We start from the raw sequence: 20,380 nt of genomic DNA, 5'->3' as shown, positions 1-20,380 counted from the left end.
GACCTGCCAGAAAGTGGAGTGGTTTCAGTGCTACTATTTATCTGACAGGCTCCTGTCAAGACCAACGCTCCCTCTAAGCTGAAATCAAAAACGGGAAATGCTGGAAATACTCAGCCAGCCAGGCAGCATCTGTGGAAAGAGACAGACCCTTTGTCAGAACTCTAAGCTGCAATGAGTGCACAGCTGTGCAGCGATCCAGAATATACCATGTAGTGCAATAAACAGGCAGTACACAACAAAGATAAAATAGAGGGAACATTGGACATGACTCTGTCTGAAACCATCTGTTTTTAATTGTTGGAATCTTCCATTGGATTAAATGTTCCTAGCCATGTCTGGGGCGTGCTTCCAATCTAACAGGAATTAGACTTTTTATATATACGAACAAGATTATTTGAGGATGTCTTTGCAAAATTGGTCTACCGTGCATTTGTGACCTAGTTAAGCAAGTGATCTACCCCATGGAAAACAGATTGCATATTCACTGGAATAATAATCACTACAAAGCCAATGGACAAATGGTGTGTATTCATTAACCGGTGTGATGTCTATGATTGGTATACCAAGTAGAAGTCTGTTGAAACCAAACACACTATATAAAAAAAAGTCCTGATTTAGGGATGGGCAATGAATACCGGCCTAGCCAGCGACGCCCACGTCGTGTAAACGAATAACAAAAAAAACCTAACCCACCCCATGAGATCAGGACAGGTTTGGGTCTAACAGCCACTTCAGTGGAGCATAAAATCCGACAAGGTGTAAAGCAGGCACCTAATCTGAGGCTGCCCTGATTCTCCTGGAATGAGATTGAAATCTGGGTTTAAATATTAACGCACATTGTTAAAGTGAGATTAAGGCTGAAGACTGAGCTTAATTAACAAGGTGACCCACATCAGCCGCCATCCAAACACCAGGGGCAGTCTAATTCTCACTCAAGCCTTTTCCTAAACAGTTTGCACTTTTTTTTTAAAAAGCCCTCAGTTTAGTTTAAAATGTAAACATCAAACCCTGATGCATCCGGAAGTTCACTTGATGATGACCCTTTACTGTTCAATGACCTCATACAAAAAGACATATTTAGTCATGTCTTTAATGTAATGACATTACTCCTTTCAATATAGGTATGTACGTAATTTACTGCCAGGAATTCAAATTGATTTGAATCAAAGAAGCAGTACACTGAATGCTAAACAAACCAATTCAGCAGAGCTGTCGTAATACCAATTCTGCTTGGATCAGCCGTTTGGTGGAGTACACGTGAGGAAGATCATGATCTTAGCCCAAGTTAGCATTGTGTAACTGCATTTCATAATACCAAGCATCTGACTGCGGTGAAAATAGCTGAAATGAAAGAAGGCACAAAAGATTAGACTTAACACATGTTGCAGTCTTCACGTAAAATGAGGAAATGGTCTGAAAGCGCTCAGTGAATTATTGACAAATTTTATGTGTTTGGATCAGAATTATATGTTGTGTTATACCTGGATAGTAAATGAAATATAATGGAACGGAATGAGGAATTATTTAGTGTAGTGAGACGGTACTACATCAGATATTCCTTTATCCGGAGCCTGTACTTTAGTCATGCTGCATTCCCCATTTTGGACGTACAGAGAAGATCACATCCACAGTAGATCTGCCGGCACAGAAACTGCACTGTGCTTCCAGGTACACTCAGCCTGCAAGTAGCTGGAGCCTTTTAAGTATGACCCTAGCAAAGGCCTTCCCCTTGACACTAAAGAGTGAGATGCTCCTGTATTTGTTGCAATCTCCTCTCTTGCCTTTGTTATGGACGGACGCCAACGTGCCATGAAGGGCCCTAGACATCAATTATTGCACCCGGGAGTCACTGGCTGATGAGAGAGGGAAATGACGACACCTCCTATGGGCTGCCTTGCACCATCACGATGACCAGTGGATTGGCAATAGGTGCCAATGCTGAAAACAACAACCCACAATGACACCTGGTAGCTTCATGCGTGCACTTGTGGCAAAACCTCCCTCACAAGGATTGGCCTCTTCAGCCATTGGCAAAGGTGCACCATATGAAGATACCCCATCTGAAATGGATGAGTTTGCTGCATGTCCATCATCTTTCATAGAAGGAAGGGCATCAACGAATTGCCTTTTTTTTTTACAATGGAAGACTATTTTCATCATCCCAGCTTATAAATTCTAATGAGGCCCAGTAGAGGTATCATAAAACAATGAAGCTTTTAAAAGTGAAAGGTTGTGTGAACATTAAATGAGATTTCAATAATCCTAACTTTTTTTTAACTTTTTGATATATTGATTTTTTTTAAAGTATAAAATCTATATCACAGATGCTGCCAGACTTGCTGAGTATTTCCAGCATTTCCTGTTTATATTCTACATAAAATCTATAAACTGTTTTATCCTAGCATCTCTCTTCTATATACTCAGGCACGGAATTTGAATACACAGACTCGGAGAGTGACATCAAAATCAAACAGAAACCAACTGCTTTGCCACGAGCAAAAAAATCACTGCAGGAGCAAGGCAGCACTGTAAGTATCGCGAGCGAACTGCAAAGCCAGGAGAAGCTAAGGGGAGTCGACAAAGGGAAAAAGGGAAAGAAGCCCAAGGAGAAATCTCCCCGGGAGTTCACCTTTGACTTTGGCCCAGAGGCCAGTGATGACGACTTGTGGAACCGGCGAAGGAGCGAGAGGATTTTCCTCAATGATGCAAGTGCTTCTGCCGTGCTGTCGCCAGCAGCCCCTCCAAGCGCAGCACCCACCATTAAAGCCAGTCGATGCATTAAGAACTCAGCGGTCAGCCCGAAGAAAGAGACGAACAAAGCAAAGGACAAGGTAGTGAGACCCCTCCTAAAGAACGTTTCAATTCTTACTTTTCCTTCCAGCACTGTCCCTCTCCCAGATGCCACTTGATCAAAGTTGGTAAGTGTGAAAAAAGCAGTGTGCAAAATGGTGGTGTGGTTTGGCGTGTGGTAAGAAACAGTGGCAATTCAGAACCCTGCATTCCCTCTCTAGGTAAACTCTTGTGAGCTTTAGAAAGAAAAGCATGAAGCATCACTGGGTGCAGTTAGTCTACAGTTTTCTCAAGTTTTACAGTTTACGAGATTGGTTCCAGGGATGAGAAACTTCAGCTATGAGGATGGATTGGAGAGATTGGGACTTATCTCCTGGGAGAGAAAAAGGCTAAGAGGAGATTTGATAGAGATGTTCAAAATCATGAGGGGGCTGGACAGAGTAGAAAGGGAGAAGCTGTTCCTGATGGTTAAAGAGTCGAGATTGAGAGGGCACAGATTTAAAGTGATTTGCAAAAGAAGCAAATGTGACGTGAGAAATAACTTTTTCACACAGCAAGTGGTACGAGTCTGGAATGCACTGCCCGGAAGTGTGGTGGAGCCAGGTTTACTCAAGGCTTTCAAGTGGGCATTAGATGACTATTTGAATAGAAACAATGTGCAGGGGTACGGGGAAAAGGCAGGGCAATGGCACTAGATCATAATGCTCATTTGGAGAGCCGGTGCAGACACAATGGGCCAAATGGCTTCCTTCTGTGCCGTTAAAATTCTGTGATTGTCAAACTCCAAGGGCAGGGTCTTTTCTGTGGGCTTCTGAATCCCACTATCAGGCTGAAATGGGGGTCAGGAACCCACACTGGATGGGAAATGGTCTCTCTCAGCGGCCAATTAATGACCAGAGGGCAGCTCGCCGTCCAGTTCAAGAGGGTGGATGGGCACTTGAGCTGGAGGGCCAATAGGAAGCTCTTCAGCTTGAAAGCAGCAGTTCGATGCCCATAGCAGGTAAGTGAGAGAGAGAGAGGCTGCCCCAAAATGTTGGTATCTTCTCACACTTTGCAAAAGTTGGCATGTTAAAATTGGCCTTTGTAGCTTGGCCCACCACTCTGGGAGGGCAGTTTGGAGGAGGTGGGGAGTGGTCAGAACCTCCACAGGGCAACCTGTAGCTGCTGCTGCATCCAGACAGTTGGGCGGGGGAGTCCCTGTAAGCCTGCCTGGAGAGCTGGCCCCCTTGCCCGCTGCTGGGAGGTGTCCCCACCCAGGAGGCTAAACTTCCCTCACCATCTCCAGAAACCTGGGGACAGATTGACTGGAAAATCCCAGGCATCTTCCGGAAAGAAGCCTTAATAGGCTTTTAATTGGAACAATTGGCTGATCAGTTGCAAGCAGGCATGCAGCCTTCACCCTTCCTCCACCCACCCCATCACTCTCCCAACACCCCATCCCAACTTCAAAGAAATGGCCTGGGGGTGAAATGGAGCCAGGGAATTGGCACCCGCCTGCCCCACTTGCCCAGTCCCAGCTGGGGTGAAGATTCAGCCCCAAAAGCCAAATTAATAACACAGCATTTTCACAAAGATTCTGAGGTGGAAATTTGGTGCTTAACTCTTGTTTCTGGGATGTACAATGGATACAAACCATATCAGTTAAGCAATGGGATGGCCTGATCTGCGTACATGTTGATCATATTGGTAAAGTTGTGGGGTCTTTTCTAGGCTGTTCCCACCCGTAAAAGGATCAAGAACGAGAGGGCACAGATTTAAAGTGATTTGCAAAAGAAGCAAACCTTTTCACACAATAAGTGGTTCGGGTCTGGAATGCACTGCCTGGAAGTGTGGTGGAGGCAGGTTCAATCGAGGCATTCAAGAGGGCATTAGATGATTATTTGAATAGAAACAATGTGCAGGGGTGCGGGGAAAAGGCAGGAAAGTGGCACTAGGCCATAATGCTCATTTGGAGAAATGGTGCAGACACGATGGGCCAAATAGCCGCTATCTGTGGCGTTAAGATTCCATGATTCTTCATTGCCACCCAGCAAAAGGTAAGTAACTTTAAAAAAAAACATATTTTAAAATCCTTCCTATTCAGCTCGGAGGAGCAGGAGCCAATGATTGGCCCATCCTCTTTGGAACGTTCAACATTCCTCCCCACCCAGGATTTAAGGGGCATTATCCTACTTTCTTTTTATTCATCCATGGGATGTGGACTTCGCTGGCTGGGCCAGCATTTATTGCCCATCCCTAGTTGCCCTTGAGAAGGTGGTGGTGAGCTGCCTTCTTGAACCGCTGCAGTCATATGGTATAGGTACACCCACAGTGCTGTTAGGGAAGGGGTTCCAGGATTTTAACCCAACGACAGTGAAGGAACGGTGACATATTTCCAAGTCGGGATGATGAGTGGCTTGGAGGGGAACTTGCAGGTGGTGGTGTTCCCATCCAACTGCTGTTCTTGTCCTTCTAGATGATAGTGGTTGTGGGTTTGAAAGGTGCTGTCCAAGGAGCCTTGGTGAGTTTCTGCAGTGCATCTTGTAGATGGTACACACTGCTGCTACTGTGCGCAGATGGTGGAGGGAGTCATTTTTTGTGGATGGGGTGCCAATCAAGCAGGCTGCTTTGTGCTGGATGGTGTCAGGCTTCTGGAGTGTTGTTGGAGCTGCACTCATCCAGCCACGTGGGGGGTATTACATCACACTCCTGTCTTGTGCCTTGTAGATGGTGGACAGGCTTTGGGGAGCCAGGAGATGAGTTACTCACTGCAGAATTCCTAGCCTCTGACCTGACCTTGGAGCCATAGTATTTATATGGCTAGACCAGCTCTTTCTGTTCAATGGTAACCCCCAGGAGGTTGATAGTGGGGGATTCAGCAATGTTAATGCCATTGAATGTCAAGGACGATGGTTAGATTCTCTCTTGTTGGAGATGGTCATTGCCTGGCACGTGCAGCACGAATGTTACTTGCCACTTGTCAGCCCAAGGCTGGATATTGTCCGGATCTTGCTGCATTTGGATGTGGACTGCTTCAGTCTCTGAGGAGTCACGAATGGTGCTGAACATTGTGCAATCATCAGCGAACATCCCCAATTCTGACCTTATGATGGAAGGATGGTCATTGTTGAAGCAGCTGAAGATAGTTGGGCCGAGGGCAGTACCTTGAGGAACTCCTGCAGTGATGTCCTGGAGCTGAGATGACTGACCAACAACAACCACAACCATCTTCCTTTGTGCTAGGTATGACTCCAACCAGTGGAGAGTTTTCCCCCTGATTCCCATTGACTCCAGTTTTGTTAGGGCTCCTTGATGCCACACTCTGTCAAATGCTGCCTTGATGTCAAGGGCAGTCACTTTCACCTCACCTCTGGAGTTCAGCTCTTTTGTCCATGTTTGAACCAAGGCTGTAATGAGGTGAGGAGCTGAGTGGCCCTGGCGGAACCCAAACTGAGCGTCAGTGAGTAGGTTATTGCTGAGCAAGTGCCGCTTGATAGCATTGTTGTTGACCCCTTCCGTTACTTTACTGATGATGGAGAGTAGACTGATGGGGCTGTAATTGGCCGGGTTGGATTTGTCCTGCTTTTTGTGCACAGGATACATCTGGGCAATTTTCCACATTGCTGGATAGATGCCTGTATTGTAGTTGTACTGGAACAGCTTGGCTAAGGACATGGCAAGTTCTGGGGCACAAGCCTTTAGTATTATTGCCAGAATATTGTCAGGCCCCATATCCATTGCAGTATCCAATGCCTTCAGCTGTTTCTTGATATCATATGGAGTGAATCAAATTGGCTGAAGACTGATATCTAAGATGCTTAAGACCTCTGGAGGAGCCGAGATGGATCACACACTCGGCACTTCTGGCTGAAGATTTTTGCCAAACTGTGCCCCCAAACGTTCCCTATGGCCCCTCATGCCCCCATGCAAAAGTATGCCCCCCCACCCGCTTCCTATGTCCCCTCATACCAAGCTATGACACTTCCATGCCTATTCACCCACTATACATTGTATAAAACCAATGAACCCTATAGTGACAATAGGATTTGTAAAAAAAAGCTTTTAAAAAACTTTATCATTCATTGATAACTTTCCACTTTCTTAAAAAAAAATCCTTTTTACATAAGAAGTGTTAATCCTTTAAAGTTTCAATAGCTGAAACTGCAAGCACTTAAAACCTCTTTATCTTGTGTAAATGAACATTGTGAAATTGACAGCATAGATCAGAGCCAGAGCTGTCAATCAAGCAATGATTTCCCTGAGGCTCAGGTGCTTCAACAAGCTAATGGATTCCTGGGCTGTCAGCCAAACCTCATTATGTATGCTTGGCCGAAAGCCCAGAATACCATTAGAGTACAAAAACACCTGTGCCTCAGGAAAATATTGCCTAATTGACCGCTCTGGCTCCCTGCTCTATGCTGTCAATTTCACAAAGCTTATTTACACAAGATAAAGAGGTTTTAAGCACCTACAGCTTCAACTATTGAAACATTAAAGTGTCTGGATGAAAGGAGTTTTTTTTTTAACAAAGTGGAAAATTATTAATAAATGACTTTTTTGGAGATGTCACTATAGGGTTTATTGGTTTATACAGTGTATATTAGGTGAATGGCCATGTACGTGCCATGGCTCGGCATGGAGGGGGCATGAGTGGGTGAGTGGGAGCCATTCCTTGTCATGGGGGGCAAGCAGGGAAAAGGGGTTGTTTGGGGGGACATACCTTGGCATCGGGGACATGAGGAGGGCCTTTTGAACTTACCTTTTAAAAGGTCATGTCATACAGACTATGATTTGCAACATCTCTGAGGGGCCGTGAACCATCACTCATTGAAAACCTGGCCTGACTCCATGAAAATTGCAGATGACTAGGACATGCCTATCCCCGCCATGGTGCAGACCAGGCTGGGAGTGCAGGGTGTGTGGGCTCACGACCAAACCAGCCCACACCCTTAAAAGGCACTCCCAAAAATCGGAAACCCGGGAGTGGGGCCGAAAATCCTGGAATCGGGTTCTGGCCACCATTTTTAAAGGACTCCCGAGTCATCCCGACTCAGGCATCCTGAATACATATTCCACTTTGTGGAGCTACACTGCGAAACTGACCTGGGAAGTATGTACATGCTGCGATTTTGAAGTGTCTCTGGTGATGGGGGCTAACTTACTGATTTGCTGCTGTGTTTTCCACTTTCAGAGAAAGAAAGGAAAGGAGCCATTGTCCCCTGGCTTGCCCTCAGCCCAGATGGCGAGTAACCCATCTGAACCCAGGGTCAGTCTCCTACGCAGCACCAGCCCCTGCAAAAAGAACAAAGTCAAAGTGAAAGCAAAGGATGGAAAAAAAGAGGTAATACTCTTGTACTAATGTACAGTGGATTGTATTGTGGAATTTTATTACATTAATACAGATTTGTGCATCTTTTGTGTATATACTGTCGGTCTTGAATCCTTTAAGAACTGCAATCGCACTTTTACCCCAAAAATAATCAGCAAGTTTACAATTTTTAGTTCATTTAAAAGTTCTGGCAGCAAGAAAATATCTGGGTGAATTTTCCGATGGTGAAACTTCATGTAGAAACACTTAATGCTGTCGTACACCATAGAACATTACATTGAAAGTAAAGCCTTCAGCCCATCTGGTCCATTCTGTACACACAACCACCCCCCCCCCCCCTTCCCAGCCGTCCTCACTTGATCTTCTATTCTTCTATTCCTGCTCCCTCATGTATTTATCTAGCTTCTCCTTAAATGCATCTCCTTATTTTCTATGCTTAGGCAGGTCCCAGCCCACTGAAAATCAAGCTAGTGGAGGGAAGAATATGATACAAGGGGTTTAGGAATTGTCACCTGAGCTTTACCTATCAGAGAATCGACACAGTTGCCTGGTTCCAATCATGTTATAGCATACATTCAGCATGTTAAAGTGTATTTTTTAAAAAAGACTTGCATTTATAAAGCACCTTTCAGCACCACTGCATGCCCCAAATCACTTTACAGCAAATTTACAGTTTTGAGGTGCAGCTACTGCAATATGGGAAACATGGTAACCAATTACGCACAGCAAGCTCCCACAAACAGTAATATGATAATGACCAGATAATCTGTTTATGTGATGTTGGTTGAGGGATAAATATTGGCCAGAACAAAGGGGATAATAAGTGCCCTTGAAATAGTATCATGGGATCTTTTATGGCTCCCTGAAAGGGCAGATAGGACCTTGTTTTAAGGTCTCATTCATAAGATGGCACCTCCAACAGCACAGCACTCGGTAATGAACTGGAGCATCATCCTTGATTTCTGTGCTCAAGTCCTGGAGTGGAACTTGACTTCACAACCTTCTGACCCTAGAGGGGAGAGTGCTACCAACGGAGCCATGGGCTGACATCTTAGTGTGAGGGATGATGGGAAGAAAATCAATGTACACCCCATTCTAACAAAGAATTTCATACAAACTAGGAGCAGGAGTAGGCCACTCAGCCCCTCGAGCCTGCTCCACCATTCAATAAGATCATTGCTGATCTGATTGTAACCTCAACCCTACATTTCCACCTAACCCCGTTTCACTGCAGCTTTCCTGCTTGCTTTATATAGTGGACCTCCTCCAGATAATAACTGTACGTTTACAGATTTTCTTGCAGTTTTAAAGCAGCATCCAAACTAAGTGCTCAGCTGATGCCTTGCATCTCAATCTATTCTCTTCTTTTAAGCGTAGGACATTTTTGGAGTCTATTTTGACAGGTGTCCTTTCCCTCTAACACAAAGCAGTATCTTGTTTCTGTCTTTTACTGAGGCATATACCAAGCTGATACACACAATTCTTTTTCCACATTAGCCTCGCAAATCCCAACCCCGATCCGAATGCTTAATAAATGTTCTGTTCATTGTGTAAGAAAGAGAGACCTGCATTTCCATCGCCTCTTTCACAACCTCAGAATATCCCAAAGACCTTTACAGCCAACAAAGTGTTTTTTGAAGTATAGTTTGCTGTTGGAATGTAGGGAATCCGGCAGCTAAATGGCACACAGCAAAATCCTACAAACAGCAGTGTCGTAATGACCAGAGAATCTGCCTTGCTGATGTTGACTGAGGGATAAATATTGGCCAGGGCACTGGGGAAAACCCAACTGCTGTCTACGGATAATGCTGTAGAGTCTTTATTGTTGTTAGGAAATCTTTTAAACATTGTTAAATAATTCCTCGTGATTCAGGCTTAAGTGTGTTGTCCACATGTTAGTTTATTACCCAGACACCCAAAGTATTATGACTATTAGCGGTATAGAATAGATTCCTGCAGCCTGGTTCGCTTGCAGACCCAAGGTGATCAAAATTGGCCTCTGTAGATGTTGGATGGCCAACTGTCCCATGAGTTCTGACCTTAGAGGAGCTGTTCCCTGATATCTTGTGTACCTTTTTTTTGTGACTAATATCCCGATACGCAAAATGTATTTTGAAGCGAGCTCCTTCTCGTCCAATCTCCCAACTTGACCTAATGGCCGTGTTGTTGGTTTAGCTGTGAAGCAGTTAATATTACAAAAGGAGCAGGGTGACCTAGACATTCTCTGCAGTTTAGAAGAACGAGAGGCAATCTCATTGAAACTTACAAAATTCTGAAGGGGCTTGATAGGGTGGACACTGAGAGATTATTTCCATTGGTCGGGGAATCTAAAACATGGGGGCACAGTTTCCGGCTAAGGGGCTGATCATTTAGGACTGGGGTGAGGAGAAATTTCTTCACTCAAAGGGTTGTGAATCGTTGGAATTTTCTACCCCAGAGGGTTGTGGATGCTCCGTTATTGAAGACATTTAAGGCTGGGGTAGACAGATTTTTGGTGTCTCGGAATCACGGGATATGGGGAGCGGGCAGGAAAATAGAGTTGAATCCAAGATCAGCCATGATTGCATTGAATGGCAGAGCAAGCTCGATGGACCATGTGGTCTACTCCTGCTCTGATTTCTTATGTTCTTATCTCACATAGTTCAGTGATACTGCTTGTGTATTTCCAATGTTCTGACCAATAGCCGATACTCACACCTGATGTGGGATGTAGCCAACATGTCTGCTGTTGTTTCTACTCCCATTGTTCTGGCAATAACTGATGTTAACATAAATTCAAATTTTGATAATCACACTAACCATAGGACTCAGGCAAATTCTAACAACTATCCACCCAAGAGGGCCAACAGGGCCTCCTTTGTCTTCTATACTTTGGTTCCTTACCACCAAACATTTGTGCATTCACCTACATTTAAAGTGTTAGCTGTGGCTTAATGGAAAGAACTGTCACCTCAGAGCCAAGAGGTTGTGGGTTCAAATTCCACTTGAGAGACTTGAGCACATAATCTATACTGACATTTCAGTTCAGTATTGAGGGGGTGCTGCACTATTGGAGGCGCTTTCTTTTGGATGAGACGTTGAATACAGATCCCATTGCCCTCTTATTTGGTTGTAAAATATCCAATAGCCCTGTTTTCCTGGCCAATATTTATCCCATATTACTAAATTTGATAATCTGGTTTTTAATTTCATTGCTGTTTGTTAGAACTTGCTTGTGGGACACACAGATACGCACTGGTTCCTTGGGTTAGGTATCATTCTGCAACCAGAACATGTGGAACACTGAGTTAGAAGTCTTTAGGATGGAGGGAAAAGTTCAGTGAGATTTGTTTAAAAAATTACAATACCAAAAAATGACGCTTAAAGAAAGACTTGCATTTTTATAGCAGTTTTTTTCTACTGCCAATCGCTTGCTTTGTCTCTTCAGCAGGCACGATCCAAGGGCGGTGCTGTCAGTAAACTCATGGAAAGTATGGCGGCTGATGAAGATTTCGAGCAGAACCAAGACAGCAGCTTCTCTGAAGATGAGAACCTACCACTGAGCATGCTCATTGAGAGGCCCTCAACACCAGGTTAGTTGGTACCCGTGGGTTGTGGACCCTGCTGAAACTCCATTCAGGCATCTATACGAGGCACCAGCAGATGAGTGACAGTCGCTGGAATTGCCAGCAGCTGCTTTTGGAACGGATGGTCATGTTGTATTGGGCTGTACAGTATGATTTTCCCTCTTCCCAATCAGTTCCTTACTTTATGAGAAAGATTAAGGTCTTAAAGATGAATTTCTGTCATCAGCAAAACAAAACCCGAATTATTCCACCCTCTGCCTATTGTGCTGCAAGTCTGATTTTGGACTTGACAAAAGATGACAATCCTAAAAACACACCCTAGCAAAAACAACTCTCTTCAGTGCCCCCAATACTTAAACATGGATGAATGTCTATCAAATTAGCCGTTCAACAGATGTCCCTGTTGAAATAAACAAGTCCTAATAGCAGGATGACTGCTTATATGTAGCTGTCATTTTAAATTGAAAGTGAGGCTTATAATACAAACCTTCAAATTCAGTGAATGGAGAAAATGGAAGTAAACCACTGTCCTATATCATAACTTCATGTGGTAGTACAATAACCATTGCAGAACTTTTCTGCCAAAACTAATTATGAAGCTGGGTTGTTTTACATATTATTACCTTTTCTTTACAAACGACTTTGTTCACTCCTATGACTTGGCTCAGCTATTGAAATGAATGATTTTTCCTCTGCTGAGTGACCCCCCTCTATGCCCTTTGTACATCCTTCATTCTATCCTGTGTTAGTTATCCTTCCTTAGTCCTTTCTAGATGCTTGCGTTTTGACAGGTGGCAAAGTCACAGTTGTGAACAAGTCCTTTGCAAGAGATGATTACTTCACATAATGGACTGGTCGTTCTCAGAATATTAAATGTTACCTCTGATCTTTTTTTCCTTTTTCTTTTACCTGACAAGATGAATTATTGCCAATCCATTAGAAGCCTCATTTTTTTACTTACAAATGGCCTCAGAGGAAAATGACTAACTTTAAAATTCTCAATGCTTGGAACAACTGTTCTTAAAAAAAAGTATATGTTTTCTTCAATCAGTGTACATAGAATATTACAGCACCAAACTGGTCATTTGGATTAACTGGTCTGATCTGATGTTTATGTTCCTCCTTCCATCTTACTTCATCTTATCCTATCCTTCTATTCCTTTCTTCCTTCTCTATTTTTCCAGCTTCCTCTTAATTGCATCTAAGAATTGCTTTACTCTGACTCACTGCCTGGAGACAGCAGGGATTTTGCCTGCAGCCTGGCCTGAGTCCATGAAATCCTTAGCAGTTGACACCCTGTCACCGCTTTCCACACAATCTGATTGTTCCCAGGAAAAGGCACCTTAAATGTCGGGTTCCTTTAGGATTTATGCAGATATCTAAACCATGCTGAAAGCCTCCGCCCTCCCCAGCTCTGTAGCATCCTCCAGCCCTAAATCCCTCTGAAATCTCTGTGCTTCTCCAATTCTGGCCTCATGTGCTACCTCTCACCATTGTGCCTTCAGCAGTCTAGACACTAAGCTTTGGAATTCCTTCTCTGGACTTCCCCACCTCTCTGCAAACCCTCTCCCCTTTAAAATGTTCCTTGAAAGTTCTTTTTCTGACCAAGATTTTGGTCATCTTTCCTAATATTTCCTTGCATGGCTGGGTATCAAGTTTTGTTGGATAATGCTCCTGTGAATTACTTTGGGATGTTTGGATACATTGAAGGTATTCTATAACTGCAAGTTGTTTTTATGGTTGTTGATGGGATTATATTCAACTGGGGGTGAATGCAGAGATTCATCACTTAGGCATTACCAAGAGATTTCTTTCTTTTTCCACAGCTCCTCGCTCGTGTGTGATTGACAAGGATGAGTTGAAGGATGGCCTTCGGGTGCTGATTCCAATGGATGACAAGCTGCTTTATGCCGGATACGTGAAAACTGTCCACTCTCCTGATATGTAAGTTTGGGAGCTGTGTCAGCAAAAGGAAAGGATTGAAATGGGCATTGTTTAAAAGAGGGCAATGTTTCAGCTGCCCTTGCCTGAAAGCCAGATGGCTGACAATTGGAAATTGGAGTTGGGTGAGCGATGTGGCAGCAATGCTCAGGGCACCTGGCCACCCCTTCATTACACAAGGCCTGCCTGAGGCAAATCTGTCTAATTCTCGTGCTTCTGGCAGGCTTTCAATTCTACGACAAAAACCTGTCCTAAACGAACCTGTAGCCCAGTGATTCCATGACCCACATGTGCACAGTTTACGCTGCCGGCTTCCAATCAGAAAAGTTGCTCATCCCTGAAGTTGTGACCATTTTAGGGGTCGGAATCCATTCATTTCAAGCACAGACTTGGTGCTGCCAAGGGGAAGAGAGCACCTTCCTGAAGCAGGAGGCTCAGGGATCATTGGAAGTTAGACCTTGTTAAAGGTAAGCTTAAGGGGCTGACTGGGATTTCCCAGTTTTCCAACGTGACGGGACAGATCAATTGCTTGGAGGCGGGTACCCAGCGGCAGGCCAAGGGGCCAGCGCTTAAGGCAGGCCTACAGGCACTCCCTGCCTGCCTGGGTGGCGGTATAGTCAACATAGAGGGATTCGCCCCTACCCCCAGCCCACACAGTGGTGGCCTGGTTGCTTATTGTGTTTTTTAAAAGGTGGCTGGGAGTGCACCTTATTGTTGAAGTGCCCCCACAGTTAGTTCCCTTGTGTTACAACAGGGTGCTCCTCTGAAGTTGGAAGGCCTCTGATTGGCCAGCTTCAAGAGTCTGCCCACCACCCTTATTTGGACAGGAAGCCCATCTCTGTGCCAGTTAAGGGCTCATGTGAAAATCTGAAACTTTAATCAGCTCCCCCCCACCCAGCCTCGGAGGTGGGTTGGTGACCCAAAAACAATGGCTCCTGCCTCGAAAATTCAGCCCGGGGCCTCATTTTAACATCTCATCCGAAGGACGGCACTTGTGACAGTGCAGCGCTCCATCAGCAGTGTAGGTTATGTGTTCAGGTCTCAGAGCAGGGCTTGGTCCCACAACCTTTTGCCTCAAGAGTGCGACTGACTAAGCCAAGGCTGACAACACGACTGAACTGTCCTGTACTCCAGGACTGTGGATGTAATCCGTGGCCCATGTCTGTTCTTGGTGCCTGGGACTGACAAATAAACACCTTTTTTTTGTTTTTGCTGAGGGAAGCCATTCGCGTTTTCAACTATTGGACATCCAAGTCTGAGCAGTGCAAAAAATTGAAGAATCAGTCACGTACCTAATAAGGTTGGGAGAGCATATTTGTTGTGTGTGGTATCTGTCTGATTTCAATAGCTGCATTATACTGAAGTAACTATGAAGCCATGCTGTAATCATGTGCCTGATATGCACTAGAACTGAACTCAGCAGAAACAATGCCTGTCCTGTAATAGCTCCAAAACAAATTAATATATTTCATCTTCCTCTTCAATTCAAATGATTAACTTCCAACTTCAAGGGATAAGTTGAACAAAGAGGGTTTGAAACAGAAATAAGTTTAGTGTACATGAGGAACACAGGCCTGATCAGAGCAGAGGTAGGCTGTGCCAGAATAGCAGCATTACATCTGGATTAAGGTGCCAGCAGTGGCTCTGGAGGTAGCAACCCTCAGCTCTGAGTCAAAAGGTTGGTGCTGAGCACACAATATAGGCTGATGCTCCAGTGCAGTACCAAGGAAGTGCTGTACTGTCGGAGGTGTCCGCTTTCAGATGAGATGTTGAAACAAAGCCTGTCTGCAATCTTGGATGGGCATTAGTGATCCCATGGCGCTATTTGTAGAAGAGCAGAGGCGTTGTGCCTGGTGTCCTGGCCAATACTTATCTCTCAACCAACATCACTAAAACAAGTGGTCTAACCATTAAAGCATTGCTGTTTCTGGGACTTGGCTGAACACAAATTGGCTGTTGAGTTTGCTACAATAAACAGGGTAATACTTCAATAAGTATTCCATAGGCTGTAAAGCACTTTGGGACGCCCTGAGGTTATGAAGGGCGCTATGTAAAAGAGAGTCTTTCTTAAAACGTTAAAGGTACTATGTGTAAAGATATATATACCTTTTGATACATTTTCTTTTTGTGTAAAACTGAAGCGACCCAAAGAGTGAAATACCTGTTGAGTGTTCCTTCAGTAAAAAAGCTCTGACCATTTCATTCCAGCCAGAGCTGCCTTGGAATACTTTCGATGTACTGAGTGAATGTCAAAATGCCTTTTTATTTCATGTAACTAAATCTGCAAGGCCCCTCTGTCCCCACATGCAACAATACTACCGCAACTTGAGTCAACACTTTCTGGAACAGAGGGCGGGGAGAGACAAACATGATGAGCATGTGTGGGCCTAGTTTTGTCTTTATCTGTGTGTGTGGGTTTTTTTTTGCTTGTACATGCAGATGAAAATTCAGTGGGGCAATGTCACGTGCAACAAAGTTGAAATTTGTGTTTGTGTATGGATGCCACTGTTCTGGCATTTACCAAAGGAACACTTGACTGGGTCACTAAAGTCAGATGATGACAATCAGTAGTGATCTACAAAATGTCCTTCATATTATCTGTACACAGAAGGCAGGACTTCATTGGATTAAAAAAGGAAAACAGAAAATTGCATTTATTTTGCAGTGAGTAACAAGTGACATCCCATTGAGATTAAAATGACAAACTCCTGGGCTTGATTTGAATCCAGTCTCCTTTATTTCAAATCCTCTTCAACCAGTTGTTGCATGGACAGTGATTGGTTTTTTAAAGAAGTGTTTAAATTCCTGCTACAACTCTGCATATACCATAAGGGTTTGACTTTAAGAAACCTAGTGAAAATATAGAAAAGTGCAGAAGACTGCATTGTGTAAACACCCTGTCCCTCCTAAAACATTTAAATTTCTGTTGTAGATATCGTGTGGTTGTAGAAGGAGAGAGGGGAAACCGTCCTCACATCTATTCCTTGGAACAGCTCCTACAGGAAGCGGTGAGAGGCTCATTAACCTTTTTTGATTAGTGATAAAGCTCCTCAAAGGTTTGGGTTTTGGACACGCTGCCTGACTTAGTTACAATCTCGTGTCAACTTTCCCTCAGTCCTGGATGTACAGATAGCAAAGTGAAAACACTCATTGTGGAACCCAGACAGGGAACATCCAGCTAGATTAAAATGGTTAAAAACTCCTCAATGTGTCTGATACCTTCGCCCCAACTTTAAATGAAGAATTATTCTCCTCTGTGCTGTAAATGTCTGAGAACAATAGCAAGAACCTCTCTTTGCAGAATGCTGCTTATGATAGCAGCCCAGTATACTAATGTCAGGAGTTGATGTGATTTTCCATTGGAAGCATGTTTCCAATTAAATTATTTGTTTATGGATTTTCCCTATTGCCTATTGTTTTGACACAAATCCATGAGATTTGTCTTGTGTGGGGTGTACCACACCACTGTAGCTCTGTTTAAATTACGCCCCCAGTTTACTGCTTGAAGCATTATAACATCGTGGGGCCAAGCTCCTGTTGTCAGGGGCACCAGGAACTCCTCACCAGGCAGTTTTCTGAGGTATCTTGTGGAGAGCAGAAATGTAAATAGTCAGCGATGGCGACGCTGTGTACCATATTCCTCACCACAGAAACAGCATTGCTGCCTTGTACGGATGCACACATGTGCCAAACTGCACACGCTCAGCTGCTCCTCGATTGAAGTTTGGAAATTTGCCGGCAGTGTAAGCGAGATGTACCTCACTGCACGAACGCCCCAGTGCTTTTGTGGAACTACCTGGTGTAGAACCTGTGGCCTCCGTTTTGCAGATTGGGCAGACGGCCCAACACCGGCAGGAAAAGCGCATCGTCAGCACGCACGGGCAGCCAGTGGAAATTTATTGGCCCATCCCCGAGAGGAGCTGGACCAATTGGAGGGCCTGCAGCTCACCAGCCTCAGCAGCGCCACCAGGAGCGGTGGCCACCGCTGAGGGAAAAAAAATACAGGGCTGAGTGCTGGAGGGGAAACCCCTCCAGTGACATTGTTGAGGCCGCGGGAGCTGCCTGCCTTGCCTTCAGACCCCCTTTTTGCTTTAAAAAAAACCTTTCCTCTGCTCACCGGGCTGTTGCCGGGAGGCCGCTTTTATTTAGCTGGCAGCCTCCTCACGTGACAGGGGGGAGGGGATGGGGGTCGATCCACTGCTGGCGGCCTGGTAAAATGCCCTTTGATAGGACGCTTTATATATTTAAATTGACTACTTGCCTCATTGGGAAGGGTGGCCTGTCCAATCCCAGTCCCGCCTTTGGTAAAATTCGCCAACGGCAGGATATAGCTGGGGAGTCAATCCAACCCATTTCCCTGTGATTTTCCCAGCCTCCTGCACACCCCTCCTTCCCTGCCTCCCGGGGGCTGGGCAAATCCTGTCCCCTGTTACTGGATGAATTGATTTGCTGTTCTTTGAAAGCACAACTTTTTCAACTTGCCAGTCAGTCAGGGACGGCCTAAGGATACCACCTTCCTGTTGAGATCAGCACTTAGCTTGTCAGAATTGAATTGATCCGAAATTCAAATGCGGCTTTAATTTTAGATCTTGTTTTTCTCCCAATATCCTTTTGAAGCAGATCATTGATGTTAAGCCCTCCTCTGTGAGACTGTTGCCTGAGGGCACCCGAATTGCTGCCTACTGGAGCCAACAGTATCGCTGCCTGTACCCAGGAACCGTTGTCAGAGGTATCTGTCGCTGTTTATTTGTAACCCAGAATAAATGTCCAAACAGAGGGCCCTTCTTGTCAAGCTGTCATTAATGAAAAACGCCCCACTTAGTGACATCAGACTTCCCATGTGGGAAGTATGAGAATGAAAGCTTAATGCTGATTCAGCTATGGCGGCTCTAATGGGTTCGCCTTGAAGTGCATTGATCGCAGGATCTGCTCAGTTTTTCATGCATACTGATTTCTCCACTGAGCACAAAAAAAAACAACTCTCGTTACTCTCTGCGTTTATAATTAGCAGAATGTATTCATCTCCCAAAAGGTTTTAGAAAGAGTTTGAAATGAGATCTTCTCAGCAGCAGGAGAGGGGAGTTAGAGGGGAGGGGGGATAGGGAGGAGAGGGGGGAGATACAAGGGAGGGGAGTTAGAGGAGGAGAGGGTGAGAGAAGAGTGAAGGGGAGGGGGCAGGAGGTGGAGGAGAGATGAGGGAAGGAGAGTGGAGGGGAGGGGAGGTCTGCTGTGGAACATAAAAAAAACTTGGAGAATGGGGAAATGTCATCCAGTTGGGTCAATCCAGTAAATTGCTCTGGGCTTGGTCAGCTGTTTATCCAGTGAGTATTTGACCCATACAGATAGAGGTTGGGCTCTAGATACATTCCCTCCCTGCACTTTGTTTACTGATATCCACTGGGGCAATGCAATCAGGCCCAGCATTCTTGGACCACTCAGGGAGGGTGGGAAATTATCAGCCTGACCCAGCTCACAAGAAGCCAATGAGAAGTCTGAATCTGTGACAATCTGACCAAAGAGAAAACTAGCATTTATATAATAACGTCTTCCATGACCTCAGGACATCCCAAAGCAGATCACAGCTAATTAGGTAATACTGAAGTGTAGTTGTTATCGGAATGTGACCGTCAGTTTGCACACAGCAAGATCCCACAAGAGCAATGAAATATTGACTGACTAAGTAGTTTTTTTAGTAATAATGTTTGTGGGATAAATATTGGGCAAGACACCAAGGAGAACTCCCATGCTTTCTGAAAGTGGCATGTATGTCCACCTGAGAGGGCAAACCAGCCGTACTATCTCATCCAAAAAACGGAGCAGATGTTGTCTGAATAGCCAACACTAACTCTCTTGGCCAGGGGTTCCCAAACCATGGGTCAGGGCCCCCAGTGGGAGGTCATGGGATGAGATTTTGGTATTGCAAGCTCCAAGGTTGTATTGGCGATTGTAATGGTGGAGATAAGGTCGTAATGGTGGAGACAAGGTCATAATGGCAGTTGTAATGGCAGAGACAAGGTCATAATGGCAGTTGTAATGGCGGAGACAAGGTCATAATGGCAGTTGTCAAGCGGAGACTTTCAGGGAGGTCCTGGCACTGGCTCCATGATATGAGCAGCTGAATTTTATTTTGCTGGCTCACAGTTCTTTGGAAGGGGAGGGGAGTGAGCAAGTTTCGCACCTCAGTGTCTGCCTCGAGCACGCCTGAATTTTTTTCTGTCTGGCTATTTTGTTTTAATCTGGCACCACTCCTCCTCACTCAACAACTCTTGTACCAAGTTTTCACTCTGGGGCCACACCAAATCTGAAGCATTAAAATGGGGACAGATTGGGAAGAAGTTTGGGAAGCACTGGCCTAGGCCCTCATTCCAAAAATGGTCACTTGGGTGAGATACTGAATCAACCTGGTTCGATGAAGCAATCTGTGCCTGCATGCAACAAACCTGCCTTAGACTGATAAGTGGCAAGTAATATTCATGCCACACAAGTGCCAGGCAATGACCATCTCCAACAAGAGAGAATTTAACCACCTTCCCATGACATTCAGTAGCATTACCATCACTAAAATCCCCGCTATCAACGTCCTGGAAATTACCATAGACCAGAAACTCAACTGGACTAGCCATTTAAATACTGTGGCTACAAGAGCAGGTCAGATGCTAGGAATCCTGTGGTATGTAACTCACCTCCTGACTCCCCAAAGCCTGCCCACCATCTTCAAGGAATACTCTCCCCTTGCCTGGATAAAGCTCCCACAACATTCAAGAAGTTAGACACC

At 44.8% G+C, this 20,380-nt stretch overlaps 1 protein-coding gene across 8 annotated transcripts in view; it reads left to right on the top strand.

Annotated features, from left to right (window-relative positions):
• Positions 1–20,380, top strand: part of tnrc18 (trinucleotide repeat containing 18) — a 158,922-nt gene that overhangs the window by 119,489 nt on the left and 19,053 nt on the right. For 6 of the 8 annotated variants that reach the window (XM_078558628.1, XM_078558627.1, XM_078558625.1 and 3 more), the window contains 6 exons: positions 2,425–2,831; positions 7,961–8,110; positions 11,526–11,670; positions 13,491–13,608; positions 16,538–16,613; positions 18,226–18,334. In XM_078558628.1, coding sequence (XP_078414754.1) covers positions 2,425–2,831; positions 7,961–8,110; positions 11,526–11,670; positions 13,491–13,608; positions 16,538–16,613; positions 18,226–18,334 — 1,005 coding nt within the window. The remainder of the gene's footprint in view (positions 1–2,424; positions 2,832–7,960; positions 8,111–11,525; positions 11,671–13,490; positions 13,609–16,537; positions 16,614–18,225; positions 18,335–20,380) is intronic. The other 2 variants (XM_078558626.1, XM_078558623.1) reach the window with 1 other exon arrangement.

The sequence above is a fragment of the Cetorhinus maximus genome, chromosome 15 (genome assembly GCF_964194155.1).
Source record: "Cetorhinus maximus chromosome 15, sCetMax3.hap1.1, whole genome shotgun sequence".
NCBI lineage: Eukaryota > Metazoa > Chordata > Chondrichthyes > Lamniformes > Cetorhinidae > Cetorhinus > Cetorhinus maximus.
This window is presented reverse-complemented; position numbering and strand designations above follow the sequence as displayed.